Source organism: Lepidochelys olivacea (genome assembly GCF_965140295.1).
Source record: "Lepidochelys olivacea isolate rLepOli2 genome assembly, chromosome: 14".
NCBI classification, from domain to species: domain Eukaryota; kingdom Metazoa; phylum Chordata; order Testudines; family Cheloniidae; genus Lepidochelys; species Lepidochelys olivacea.
In genome coordinates, this window is record NC_140424.1 from 42,074,147 (window position 1) to 42,085,966 (window position 11,820).

Here is an 11,820-nt window from a genome sequence, read left to right on the forward strand (position 1 = left end):
GCCTTTTTTATAAACAGAAATGATCCAAAATGAACAGGCCCGAGCAGAGACCATTGCTCTGAGCCAGGGCAGGAAGGACCAGGCTGGGATATTGAGCTACATGGACCCATGGATCTGATCAGGGAAGGCAGGATACCAAGGCTAGGTGGGCCCATGGGTCTTATCTGAAGAGGCAGGATATTAGGCTAGATGAGCCCATTGGTGTGATGTAGGAGGGAGGTGGAGATCCTGGGATAGATGGAGCAATGGTTGGGGAGGGAGACCAGTGTCCCGGCCAATGACGGAAGCGGGTCTGGAAATAAACATCACCTTTATTCATATACAGAGACTATAGAGCATGGGAATGAACATGGAGAATGGGGGGGTGGAGCTCAGCCAAGGCAGGGGGCGGAGCCTGTAGCCAGGTGCTCCTCCCCCCCTTTCTCAATCTGTCCAGCAGGGGAAGCCACTAACATTCGTCCTCCCCCAGCAAAGCAAACAAGTTCCGGCTTGAGAGTTTCCCCTTCAGCACCCTCCTGGGTGGGGCCTGGGCTGGGGTGCTGCTCCCTCCCGCATTGGAGGCAGCTGGCTCTTCCTCCTCCTCCTCCTCCTCCTCATCAGCATCACGGTCCTTCTCCTCATCCTCCTCCTCCCCAGAGCTGGAGATCTCCTCTTCCTCCTCCTCCTCCTCCTCTGAACTGCGCCGGCTGTGCTTGCGGTGAGCCTCCTGCAGGGCGGCGATCTCTGCTGTCTCGGGATGGTGCTCCCACATGGCTGCGGGGACAGACGGATGGTCAGGGGTGAGCTGTGAGGGTACTCCACCATGTGCTAACCACTAGACCCCACTCCCCTCCCGGAGCCAGGACTAGAACCCGGGAGTCCAGGCTCCCAGCCCTCCGGCTCTAACCACTAGACCTTACTCCCTGCCCAGAGCCAGGCCTAGAATCCAGGAGTCCTGACTCCCAGCCCCCCCTGCTCTAATCTATGAGACCCCCCCTTCCCCCCCCACACACACACCTCTCCCATAGCTGGGGATAGAACCCAGGAGTCCTGGCACCCAGAACCCCCGCTCTAACCACTAGACCCCACAACCATCTTCAAAAATTTTTTGATTTTTTTCAACCTGATTCAAATTAAAAAAAAAAGGCAAAATATCAGAATTTCCTGCATAATGGTAATTCTGATTTTCACTCATCTCTTAGATTTTCTATGTGTGCACACACACACACGAGTACGTGAACGGTAACATATTTATACAGCACACTTCTGTGGTGAGAAGGAAGAAAGCAGTCCATCCGCAAGACTGTTAACTACCACTGATTATTATACGTAGAGTTAATTTAAAAGAGCAGAGACTTGTTAGCAATGAGTAAAAATCATTGCTCGCTAATTTCATTAACGAATTCTCAGGCCAACATCCTCTCGCCTGACCACCTGCATAACACAGGCCCTGGTTTAATCTGTGTGAACCAGAGCAGCCCTTTTAAAAAAAAAACATCCAACGTTGATTTAAAAGCTGCCCGTGACCCACCACAGCCCTTGGTAAATTGCCCCAATGGCCAATGCCCCTCACTGTTCAAAACGTACGTCTTTCCACCCTGAATCTGTCTGGCGTCAACTTCCAGCCGTCGGATCTTGCTCTAAAATAGCAACAGCGTCAATAATCGCTGAGGTGTAGAGGGAAGGATTTTAGAATTACTAGTAGGTTGGATATCGGGCTAAATGAGCCTTAAAAACTCATCAACCTTTCGCTCAGGGGCTGAGATTAAAATTCTGTCATAGAAAGGGTCACTGCTGAGTCACTGGGGTGAATTCCCAGCCATTCCTGGCCTTTCCCTGAGGAGGGCAACCAAAGGTAGAAAAATCACTAGCCCAACACGACTTGTCATTGGCTACTTCCCTTCCCGTGGCCATTACAGGCAACCTTCCATTGGATCCGTAGGATCTGGTTCTCCTGCCCAGACTCCCAGAGGGATGCTGGGTAAATACCCACAATGCCCTGGGAGGGCTGTCCCCTCCCCAGCCCAGTACCTTTCTGAGTGGAGTAGCCGGGGGGCCGCAGACAGAGGCAGAGGCGCCCGTCCACCGCCAGCCGCAGGATGCTGTTGGCAGCTCGGTACACGTCGTTACGAGCTGCTTTGGCCGTCTTGTAACCGCGTTTCTCGGCCCAGGCTGGGGAAAGAGGGTGAGATGGGGTCAGCATGGACTGTGAGGGGAGAGCGCCCCCTACTGAGCCCCCGCCCGATTCCCTGCAGCAAAGAGCCCCCTACCGCCAGCACTGACTGCCAGGGGAGAGCACCCCTCATTGAGCCGCTGTCCTGCTCCCTGCAGCATGGCGCCCCCCCTAGCGCTCAGACCCCATTCACCTTCACAGATGTCCCAGGCGCACCACCGGGTCTCGGGCTTGCCCTCCTCGGTATTGGGGTGGCGCAGCTTGAGCAGGGCTTGGATGGGGATGCGGCTGGCCAGGTACCCCACGGCGTTGTAGGGCTCCTGGATCTGGGAGATGGGGTAGATGCCAGACAGGATCTGCAAGGACCGACAGAAAGCAGCGCTCAGGGAGGGCAGGGAGACTGGGTGTAATGCCAGCATCCGCCAGCAGGGGGAAGATGTCTCACTGCCGCCATGATCAGGGATTTGGCATAAGTTATCCCAGTATTACATAGGGGGTGGGAAGCTGATGTACGGGGAGGGGAAGAGAATAGAACCCAGGAGTCCTGGCTCCCAGCCCCCTCCTCCCCGGGCTCTAGCCACTAAACTCTCCCCCACCAGAGCTGTGGCGATGGGGAGGTACCTGCAGTTCCCTGTGCACCAGGGAGGGGAATATGAGGCCGGGGCAGTCGCAGAGGCGCACGGTGGGGGTCAGGAAGTAGGTCTGGAAGTACTTGGTGTGGCCGGGCGTCCGGGACACGCTCACCACCTTGTGCCCCACCAGCCCGTTCATCAGCGACGACTTGCCCACGTTGGGGAACCCTGGCGGAGGGGGCGGGGTCACAAGGTGGGCGGAGCCCCCCAAGGCCCCGCCCCCACCCAGAAAAAGCCACTCCCCACCAAGGTCCTCCCCAATTCCGATCCAGCTCCCCAACCCCCCCCAGCCAGACTTTGTCCCCAAAGCACCAGCCACCCCCCCTGCATGCCCCCTTCTCCCCACCCGCCCGCAAGACATCCTGTGTCTCCCCTTCATGCACTGCCCCCCAACCCGCACCACCCCTTTCCTCAAACCCTCTTCCACAGCAGCCACCCCCCCCATTTTCCCAACCGCCCGGACACCGTCCGCCCTCAGATGCCCCCTCAAAACCCCATGGCAATCCCTTGTCCTCCACCCAGACACCCCTTCCCCTGCACCCATTATCCAGCCCCTCCAGCTACTGCCCCGCAATCCTCAGCAGCCCGAAGGGGCCCCCAAGCAGCAGATCAGGAGTATGACCCCCTTCCGCCCCCTCCGGTGGGGGGGTGCTCTCACCCACACAGCCCACAGTCAGAACACCGTCCTTGTAGAGCTCCTGGGAAGGAACCCCGACATCCATGGCCACATCAGTCTGGTGCTCCATCAGCACGGCCGCCCCTTCGTCGTCCTCCTCCTCCTCCTCCTCCGAGACCTCAGCGGGCAGGTGGGCGCTGGCCGCGTCTCGCTCGATCTTCTCCTTCCAGCTGCTCAGGTCCACTGGGGAGGGCAAAAGGGTCAAAAAGAGGCCAACCAATGACCCCGTAACACACGCCCTAGGGCTGGGAAAGTGTGCGGGAAGCCAAGCAGGGTCTGCTGCTCAAGGTGTGGATGGGAGACGGCCCCGGGGGTGCTGTGCTGCAGGGGGCAGGCTCTCCCCCTTGCAGTCAGTGCTGACCCCCAGGTGGCACCAGGAAGAGCTGTGGAGCAGGGTAGGGGATAAGACAGTGATGACCCTAAGGGGGTGTTATAAATGGTCCAACCAATTCCAGGACTCATGGAGAGAACGCTGGTGTGCTGGCCAAATTCCAAGTCAACCCATCCCTTTTCTGCCTGCCTAAAATACCCCATGCAGTCCCCATCACACGGGGGGGGGGGGGGGGGGTCGCCATCCCTTTCCAAACAGCCAAGCTCCAGTGCTGTGCGGCTGGTCCCCAGCTGCCCCACCCCAGAGGTGGCTGCATCTCAGCACCGGGTTAGCAATCCTTACAACCCAGAAAGAGCTTCGGGACCCCGTGCAGGCACACAGCACCCCATATCAGAGCAATGGATTGGGGACACCCCCCCCAGGCTGAATGGGAAGCTGCGGGGTCCTCACCTTTCCCAGCAGTGATGGTCTCGCAAGCGTGGAGCAGCTGCTCTGGTCCCATGGCCGTGCTCCTGCCCTTCCTCCGCTTCCGCCGCTTCTTGAACACTGACGCACGAACAGGGAGAAGCCAGAGGTTTGACTAGGGGCCAGGACTCCTGGGTTCCATCCCTGGCTCGGGGAGGGGAATGGGGCTTAGTGGGGCAGAGAAATGGGGGGTGGAAGCCAGAACTCCTGGGTTCTATCCCCGGCTCAGGGAGGGGAATGGGGCTTAGTGGGGTAGAGAAATGGGGGGTGGAAGCCAGAACTCCTGGGTTCTATCCCCCATTCCCAGCTCAGTACTAAAAAGTTTTCCAGTGTCACATCCCAATACCCAGACACTAACTCATCTGCAGCCAGATTGAAGCCAGCACCCCCTACAGGGGGAAGGCCCAGAGTCCCATTCCCCAAACCCTGAGCCAGCCAGTCCCCCGCTCTGGGGCTGGATCAGACCTGGCGCCCCCTAGCGAAGAAAGTCCCCAGGTCCCATTTCCTGAGGCAGCCGCGCCCCTAAGCAGATGCATTACCTGTGCTGGGATCCTGGCTTTGCTGGGGGTAGGAGGTGAAGCAGATGATGTGCACCTGGGGGAAGCGGGTCTGGAAGTAGTGCTTCCAGGCCACCACCAGTCCTGGCGGCGCCAGGTCGATCTTGTTCAGCACCAGGATCAGATTCTTTCTCATCTCTTTGGTCACAAAGTCGTACAGCGCAGGGGAGAAGTTAATGACCTGGTGGGGGGCAGACGGGGATGGCTGAGCCAAGGGAGTCGGCTTCAGTGGGTTAGAATGGGAGGGCTGGGAACCCAGCCCTGCTCTGGGAGGGGGACTGGGACGGGGCGGGACTGGGACTCCTGAGTTCTGTGCCCAGCTCTGGGAGGGCTGGGGGGTTGTAGAGGTCAGCAATGGTCACCGCCCCATCCATGCTGCCCCCTTCAATCCGATCACTTTCAGAAGCAGGGGTGGCAGCAGCTTCGGGCCGGGACGGCACCCGTTGAGGGAGGGAAGCAGAGATCATGCAGGGGCTTTACGGACGTGGGAAGGGGAGCAGTATCCTGGTTTGATACCCTGGAACGCTGGGACGCAAGAAGGGACCCAATGACCCACAGGGTCATGTCCAGATGCCAAGAGAGAAGGGAGACCTCAGGTTCCCCCCACAATTTGTAAGGGACCCCCAAAAGCCCCCGGGGTAATTGCTCCAATCTCTTGTGTCCTGTGGGGGGCTGCCTTGGGACAGGGCTCCTGAACTACCCCCACCCCAAGAACCCTGGTGGCTGGGAATGAGGCTCTCCCATAAGCTGTCCCCGCCCCACTGCCCTGGGATCCCAGGCAGAGAAGGGGTCCTTACCGGATGACGGACGTCTGTGATGAGCAGGATGATGTCTGACATCTCCAACACCCGCCACAGCTGACGCCAGGTCTGCAAGGCGAGCGGAGAGGGGAAAGCCCCTGAGTCAGCCAGTCTCTTCATCCTGGGGCTGGATCAGACCCAGTGTCCCACAGAGGGGAAAGGCCCCATGTCCCCTGCTCACCTCCAGGTTATGCTCGAAGTAGCTGAGCTGGCTGGGCTGGTAGGTGCTGTAGATTCCCTCCAGATAGTCCCGGAAACACTTCTCCTCCCGCAGCAGCAGCTGCTCCTTGCTCATCTGGTAGCTCCAGGGGGGGCGTTTGGGGAAATCCAGCACTGTTGGTGGTGGGGGGCGGGGGAACACAGACACACCGGGGGTAGGGGGGAGGTCAGTACGGAGGGATCCCAATCTTGAGAAGCTGTGAAAGGGACATCCAGCAACCCCAACAGATGGGAGCCAGCCCCCGGGATTCCATCCCCCATACACGGTCCTCAGCCATTATTCCCCACCCCCGCCGCAACCCGCTGTGCCCACACGTCAGCCAGATCCAAGTTCCTCACAAAGCAAGGCGTCAGCAGGAGGAGGGCAGCCTGGGGAACTCCCCGCCACAGGACGTTTGCACAGACAGAGCCGGGAGAAGAATTCAGGAGGATCCTGGCCGCTCCAGGGGACGTCCCCTCCCCACTGCAGCCCCTTGCTCACCGGACCCGGATCTGTAGACATCCTGTATGTCCAGCTCCTTCTCGCTTTCTGGGACGGGCTCCAGGATCTTCTCCTGAGCCACCTTCTTGCGCCGCTCCAGCTCCTCCCGGCTCTCACGCTCAAAGTGAAGCCGATACCTGGCAGCAGGGGGAAGTTGCAGAGCATCAGGCAAGCTGGGAGACCCGGGGGCAGAGATCCTAATTGTCCCGATTCTCCTCCCCAACGGGGGCTGCCCACTGGGTCACCCACCCGCATCCAGACCCAAGCCGACCCTGCTTAGTTTCAGATCAGATGAGAGGTGTCTCAGCCAGTTGGTCACACTGACTTGATCTAACGCTAGCCAGGGGAGACTGGCTGGGTCGGGGGATGGAGAATGGCACATGGGGCCTTTCCTCTCTAGGGGGCGCTGGCTCCCATCCCATCCCAGTGTAGGGGGACTGGTCGGCTCGGGGGGCAGAATGGACATGGGGCACTGGTGCCTGATTTGATCATTCCTGTCTGGGTGTAACGCGCTGTGGGGGTCTGAGCCCAGCCCCTCACAGGGCAGGCGCCCTGTCCCCACCCCACACCTCAGCACCAACCAGCCCCCACGCTGGCAGCCTCATCAGGGAAACTGAGGGCTGAACTGGCCACGGAGCCCCAGCTCCCCCCTGTCCCCTAGAGGCAGATCCCTGCAGAGGCAGGGCTGAGGCGGACGAGCAGGGGCACTGTGTGTGCTGGGGGGAGATCTCTCCGACCAAGCAGGAAGACCCCCCCACACACTCCCCCCCCGACCCAGCCCCCTCTCCCCAGCGGATCTACCACGGCTGGACTCATCGCATAGGGCCTCAAAGGCCATAGGGCCCTGGGTGGGCCATGGAGGCTGAGCCCCCTTTGGTACAGCAGGATCCGGGCCTTGAACACCAGGGTAAGCAGAAAGGCTGAGGTAAACTGCTCTCCCCCTCCATGAGAACCCCCCGTCCAGCAGCAAGGCTAGACCTGCCCAGGAGGGGGCAGACCTCAGAGCCAACCCGAAAGCGGCAGATTGGCCCAAATTCATCCCACTGCAGCTATCAACAAGGGTAATAGAGCAAGCGGGGGGGGGGAGTCAGGACTCCTGGGTTCTATCCCCAGCTCTGGGAGGGGAATGGGGTCTAAGGGTTAGACGGTGTGTGTGTCAGGGTGCGGCTGGGAGCCAGGACTCCTGGCTATCTCTAGCTCTGAGAGGGGAGTGGGGTCTAGTGGGTTGGAGCAGGGTGGGCTGGGAGCCACGACACCTGGGTTCTATCCCTCTGAAAAGGGAGCAGGATCTAGTGGTTAGAGCAAAGGAGCTGGGAATCAAGACCCTTGGGTTCTACACCTGATTCTGCCACAAGCTCTGTGTGTGACCCGGCTCTGTGCCTCAGTTTCCCTCGATCACTGCCCCTCGTTACCTGTTGGGGTCATAGCTGCGCTCCCCCAGCCTGCGGACTGCTGGCTGCTGGTTGAGTTTCCGGACGTGCAGAGACAGAGACTCGCTGTCCGAGGTGTCTGTCTGGTCCTCTCGCCGCTCATGGCTGCCACTCCGGCTGTTGGAGCTCGACCTCACGCCATCAGGCAGACCTGGGGCACAGAGAGGGAAGAGTCAGGGACCTTTACCCACTAGGAGGCGCTGGCTGTGAGCCTGCCCATGGCAGCGTCGTCCACAGATCAAGGCCCCAAGGTCAGACCCAAGCTCTGCAATGCAGCCCTGCAGGGCCCGTGATGCTGCGTCAGGGCTGCTCAGAGCCAGGGATGCTTGCAGCGTGTTGCATGTCTGCGGCAACAGAGGTGGGGGCTGGATCCAGTCTCCTTCCCACGAGAGGCTCCATCCCCCTCAGAGACTGCAGCGGGGATGGCATCATTCCTCATGAAATGGGGAGGGGGGGGGAAGGATCTAGTGGGTTGGGGAGCAGGGGGGCTGGGAGCCAGGATTCCTGGGTTCTCGCCCCAGCTCTGCGAGGGGAGTGCGGGGGACGGGACTGGGAGCCAGGACGCCTGGGTCCTATCCTTGTCTCTACCACACTGTGACTCTGGACTGGAGTTGAGTGAAGGATCGCCACAGGCAGGAATTTCTGAGGTGCCCCAAGAGGATGTCAGCGGCAGAGCTGAGGGTCAGCCAGCGGCTGAACGAAGGTGGTGGTGGTGGGGAGATTAGTGTGGCCAGGGTGGGGCCTCTTATCAGCTGCTCCCAGCCTGTTTGTGGGGCAGGGCCGAGGAATGCTGACTCGCAGCCTGCCTCAGCATCAACAGTCAGGACTCCCGAGTGCAGGGCTCCACCATCCACCCAGCCCTAGGTCAGAGGCATGCCATTAACACAACCACACAGCATGGGGAGCCCCGTACCACGCCCTGCAGCACAGTGCCCCCTAGTGCCATATTGGGGGTCACACTGATTGCAAAGGGAGAGCACCCCCACTGAGCCCCCATCCCGCTCCCTGCAGCGCAGCGCCCCCTAGCACTGTGCCCGACACTCAAGTAGCAACAGCAGTTGGAAATACCTTAGGCAACCACAGCTGCCCTTCTGAACAGATGCCCTGGTCACACTGATCCATGCCCCCATTTCTGAAGACCTCGGAAGGTGCCAGGCCTGGCTAGGGGCAAGCTCCTTGGCAAGGCACAGACGAGAGAGTCCTGCACATTGGTGCTCTCGACCGGCTGCCACCTGAATTCTGGGTAACAGGGCTTTAACACAGCTCATTTTCCAAGCCTCACAAAGCTTTTTGCCTGGGAATTGCCTTGGCTTATTGTCTAGGTGCCCAAAGCCCAATGGTACATCTCAGGTTGGGGATATAGGGCCTTTCCCCACTAGGGGGCAACAGCTCCGATCCAGCCCCAGGGTAGGGGACTGGCTGGCTCAGGGGGGCAGGGAATGGGACATGGGGCCTTTCCCCTCTAGGGGCCGCTGGCTCTGATCCAGCCCCAGCTGATACCACTTTAACGTAGCTTATTCTCTATTTTATAGCCCTCACTGAGTTTTTTGCCTAGCAATTTCCTTGTTTGCTGTCTTCAATGCTTTAAGAACAGGCACCAGGCTGCATGCGCTCTCTCTCCAGGGGCCTGAGCCCAGAGTCAGACTTACGCAGAGGGGCGGGTGAGACGTGCCCAGGGCATGGCTTGCAGCTCTGGGACTGGCTACCCCCAGATGTCAAGCTGAGCTGGGGTCTTCCTAGACTGGGGCCTGCTTGCCACAGCGCAGCCCCAGGGGAGAGCACCCGATTGTTGTGCCCGGAGAGAGGGCCTTTGTGCCCAGTGAGGTTGTCTAAGTTTCTATAGGGCACTGGGACACGCCAAGGCCTCTCACCCGCCCAACTCCCCCCACGAAATCCCCCACCGCCGCCATGCTCCAGGACCCGCTGGCAATTCCGAGTGCCGGGATTGGGTCAGCCCCCAGTTGTTGGGGTGGGGAGAGGGAAAGGTCAGTGCCCAGATGTTTGGGGGTGACAGTGGGGATCCCCGCATCTTGGGGTGGAGAGATGTGTTTTTTGTAAGGATACATTTTTGTTGGGAACAGGAGAGGGTGGGGAGAATGGGTCAGTCTCCGAATATTGGGAAGGGGGTCGGTGCCCAGATGTTAGTGGGGGCAGGGGGAAGGGAGTCGGTGTCCAGATGCTTGTGGAGGGAGGGGGAAGGTCAGTGCCCAGATGTTGGGGGAGGGTGGGGGGGTCGGTGCCCAGATGTTGGCGGGGGGAGGGGGGTCGGTTGCCAGATGTTGGCGGGGGGAGGGGGGTCGGTTGCCAGATGTTGGCGGGGGGTAGAGGAGGGGTCGGTGCCTAGATGTTGGGGGAGGGGGGGTCGGTGCCCAGATGTTGGCGGGGGGGGGGGGGTCGGTTGCCAGATGTTGGCGGGGGGTAGAGGAGGGGTCGGTGCCCAGATGTTGGGGGAGGGTGGGGGGGTCGGTGCCCAGATGTTGGCGGGGGGAGGGGGGTCGGTTGCCAGATGTTGGCGGGGGGTAGAGGAGGGGTCGGTGCCCAGATGTTGGGGGAGGGTGGGGGGGTCGGTGCCCAGATGTTGGCGGGGGGAGGGGGGTCGGTTGCCAGATGTTGGCGGGGGGTAGAGGAGGGGTCGGTGCCCAGATGTTGGGGGAGGGTGGGGGGGTCGGTGCCCAGATGTTGGCGGGGGGAGGGGGGTCGGTTGCCAGATGTTGGCGGGGGGGTAGAGGAGGGGTCGGTGCCCAGATGTTGGTGGCGGTGGCCCCCGCCCCCTCCTCACCCCGTTTCCGCTCCCTCTTGTCCTGCAGCTGCTTCTTCTTCTGCTTGGCGCTGAACGGCCTCTTGCGGGGCATATCCCGGCCCGGCCGCCGTCCCGCAGCACCGGGAGGGAAGCGGGAAGAACCACTCTGCAGGCCCGAGGGGGAGGGGGGCGGAGCAAACCACTGTGACTGGAAGAAACCACTGAGAACCCAGGTGGGAGAAATCTGGGAGAAACCATGGCGGAAGGTGGGAATAAACCACTGAGAGCCGTGTGTGTGTGTGTGCCGGCAACTGGGAGAAACCATTGAGGGGGGGAGAAGAAACCATAGAGAGAAATAGAGCGGGGAGGCAGAATAAACCATTAAAAGATGGGGGGAGGCAGAATGAGAAGGGGGAGGAACTATTAAGAATAGACTAGTCTGGGATAAACCATTTAGCAGGGGGGGACACCCGAGCGGGAGGCTGGGCTAAACCATTCAGGTCTGGGAGCAGTGAGATTGGGTTGTACCATGAGAGGGGAAACACTAGACTCTACCATTTTTGTTAAAGGTGTATTTACAGGGCAGAGATGTGGCTGAACCATTCTGTTGCTTGGGGTGGGTGTGCTAGGACTGGGTTGAACCATTTTGAAAGGGGGGGTATTAAACCATCCAATCCCTTCTAAACTCAGGAGAAGGAAACATGGAGACAATGATAAATCTCTCAGTCTAGGTGCATGGGAGTGACTGGGCTGGACTACTCAAGCTAAGAGAACAGGAGGGAGAGTGGACTAGAGATTCATAGATGGTTAGGGTTGGAAGGGACCTCAGGAGGTCATCTAGTCCAACCCCCTGCTTGAAGCAGGACCAATCCCCAATTTTTGCTCCAGATCCCTAAACGGCCCCCTCAAGGATTGAACTCACAACCCTGGGTTTAGCAGGCCAATGCTCAAACCACTGAGCTATCCCTCCCCCGCCCCCCCCCACCGGTCCTGACTCCTAGCCTTCCTGCTCTAACACACTAAACCTCACTGCCCTCCCAGAACTGGGACAGAACCCCGGAGTCCTGATTCCCAGCCCCTAGCCACCCCCTCCAAACCCACTGGACATGTCAAACTTTACATTATATATGACTTTTTCTCTTGATAATCGATAGATGATAACTATACTCTAAGTAGATTTGTCTACCCTGATTCTGAGGCAGCTGGATAGCACATTAGTTTCTTTCTGGCTCTGTGAACATTTAATCTCCAAATCAATGTCCAACAGAAATTGGTCCAATACAATATATTACTTTGTCTCATGTTTCAACCAGTTAGTTTTGTGAAGAGAGAGTAGG

At 59.4% G+C, this 11,820-nt stretch overlaps 1 protein-coding gene across 1 annotated transcript; it reads right to left on the reverse strand.

Moving 5' to 3' along the window:
- Window positions 1–293: 293 nt before the first annotated feature.
- Window positions 294–10,693, reverse strand: GNL1 (G protein nucleolar 1 (putative)). Its single transcript, XM_084648612.1, has 12 exons — window positions 10,523–10,693; window positions 7,726–7,894; window positions 6,314–6,450; window positions 5,795–5,946; window positions 5,611–5,682; window positions 4,796–4,994; window positions 4,242–4,337; window positions 3,443–3,643; window positions 2,774–2,952; window positions 2,346–2,508; window positions 2,011–2,151; window positions 294–753 (listed from the first exon to the last, which is right to left on the reverse strand). The coding sequence occupies exons 1-12, from the start codon at window positions 10,593–10,595 to the stop codon at window positions 449–451; spliced, it is 1,887 nt and encodes a 628-aa protein (XP_084504738.1). The 5' UTR covers window positions 10,596–10,693; the 3' UTR covers window positions 294–448.
- Window positions 10,694–11,820: the final 1,127 nt, after the last annotated feature.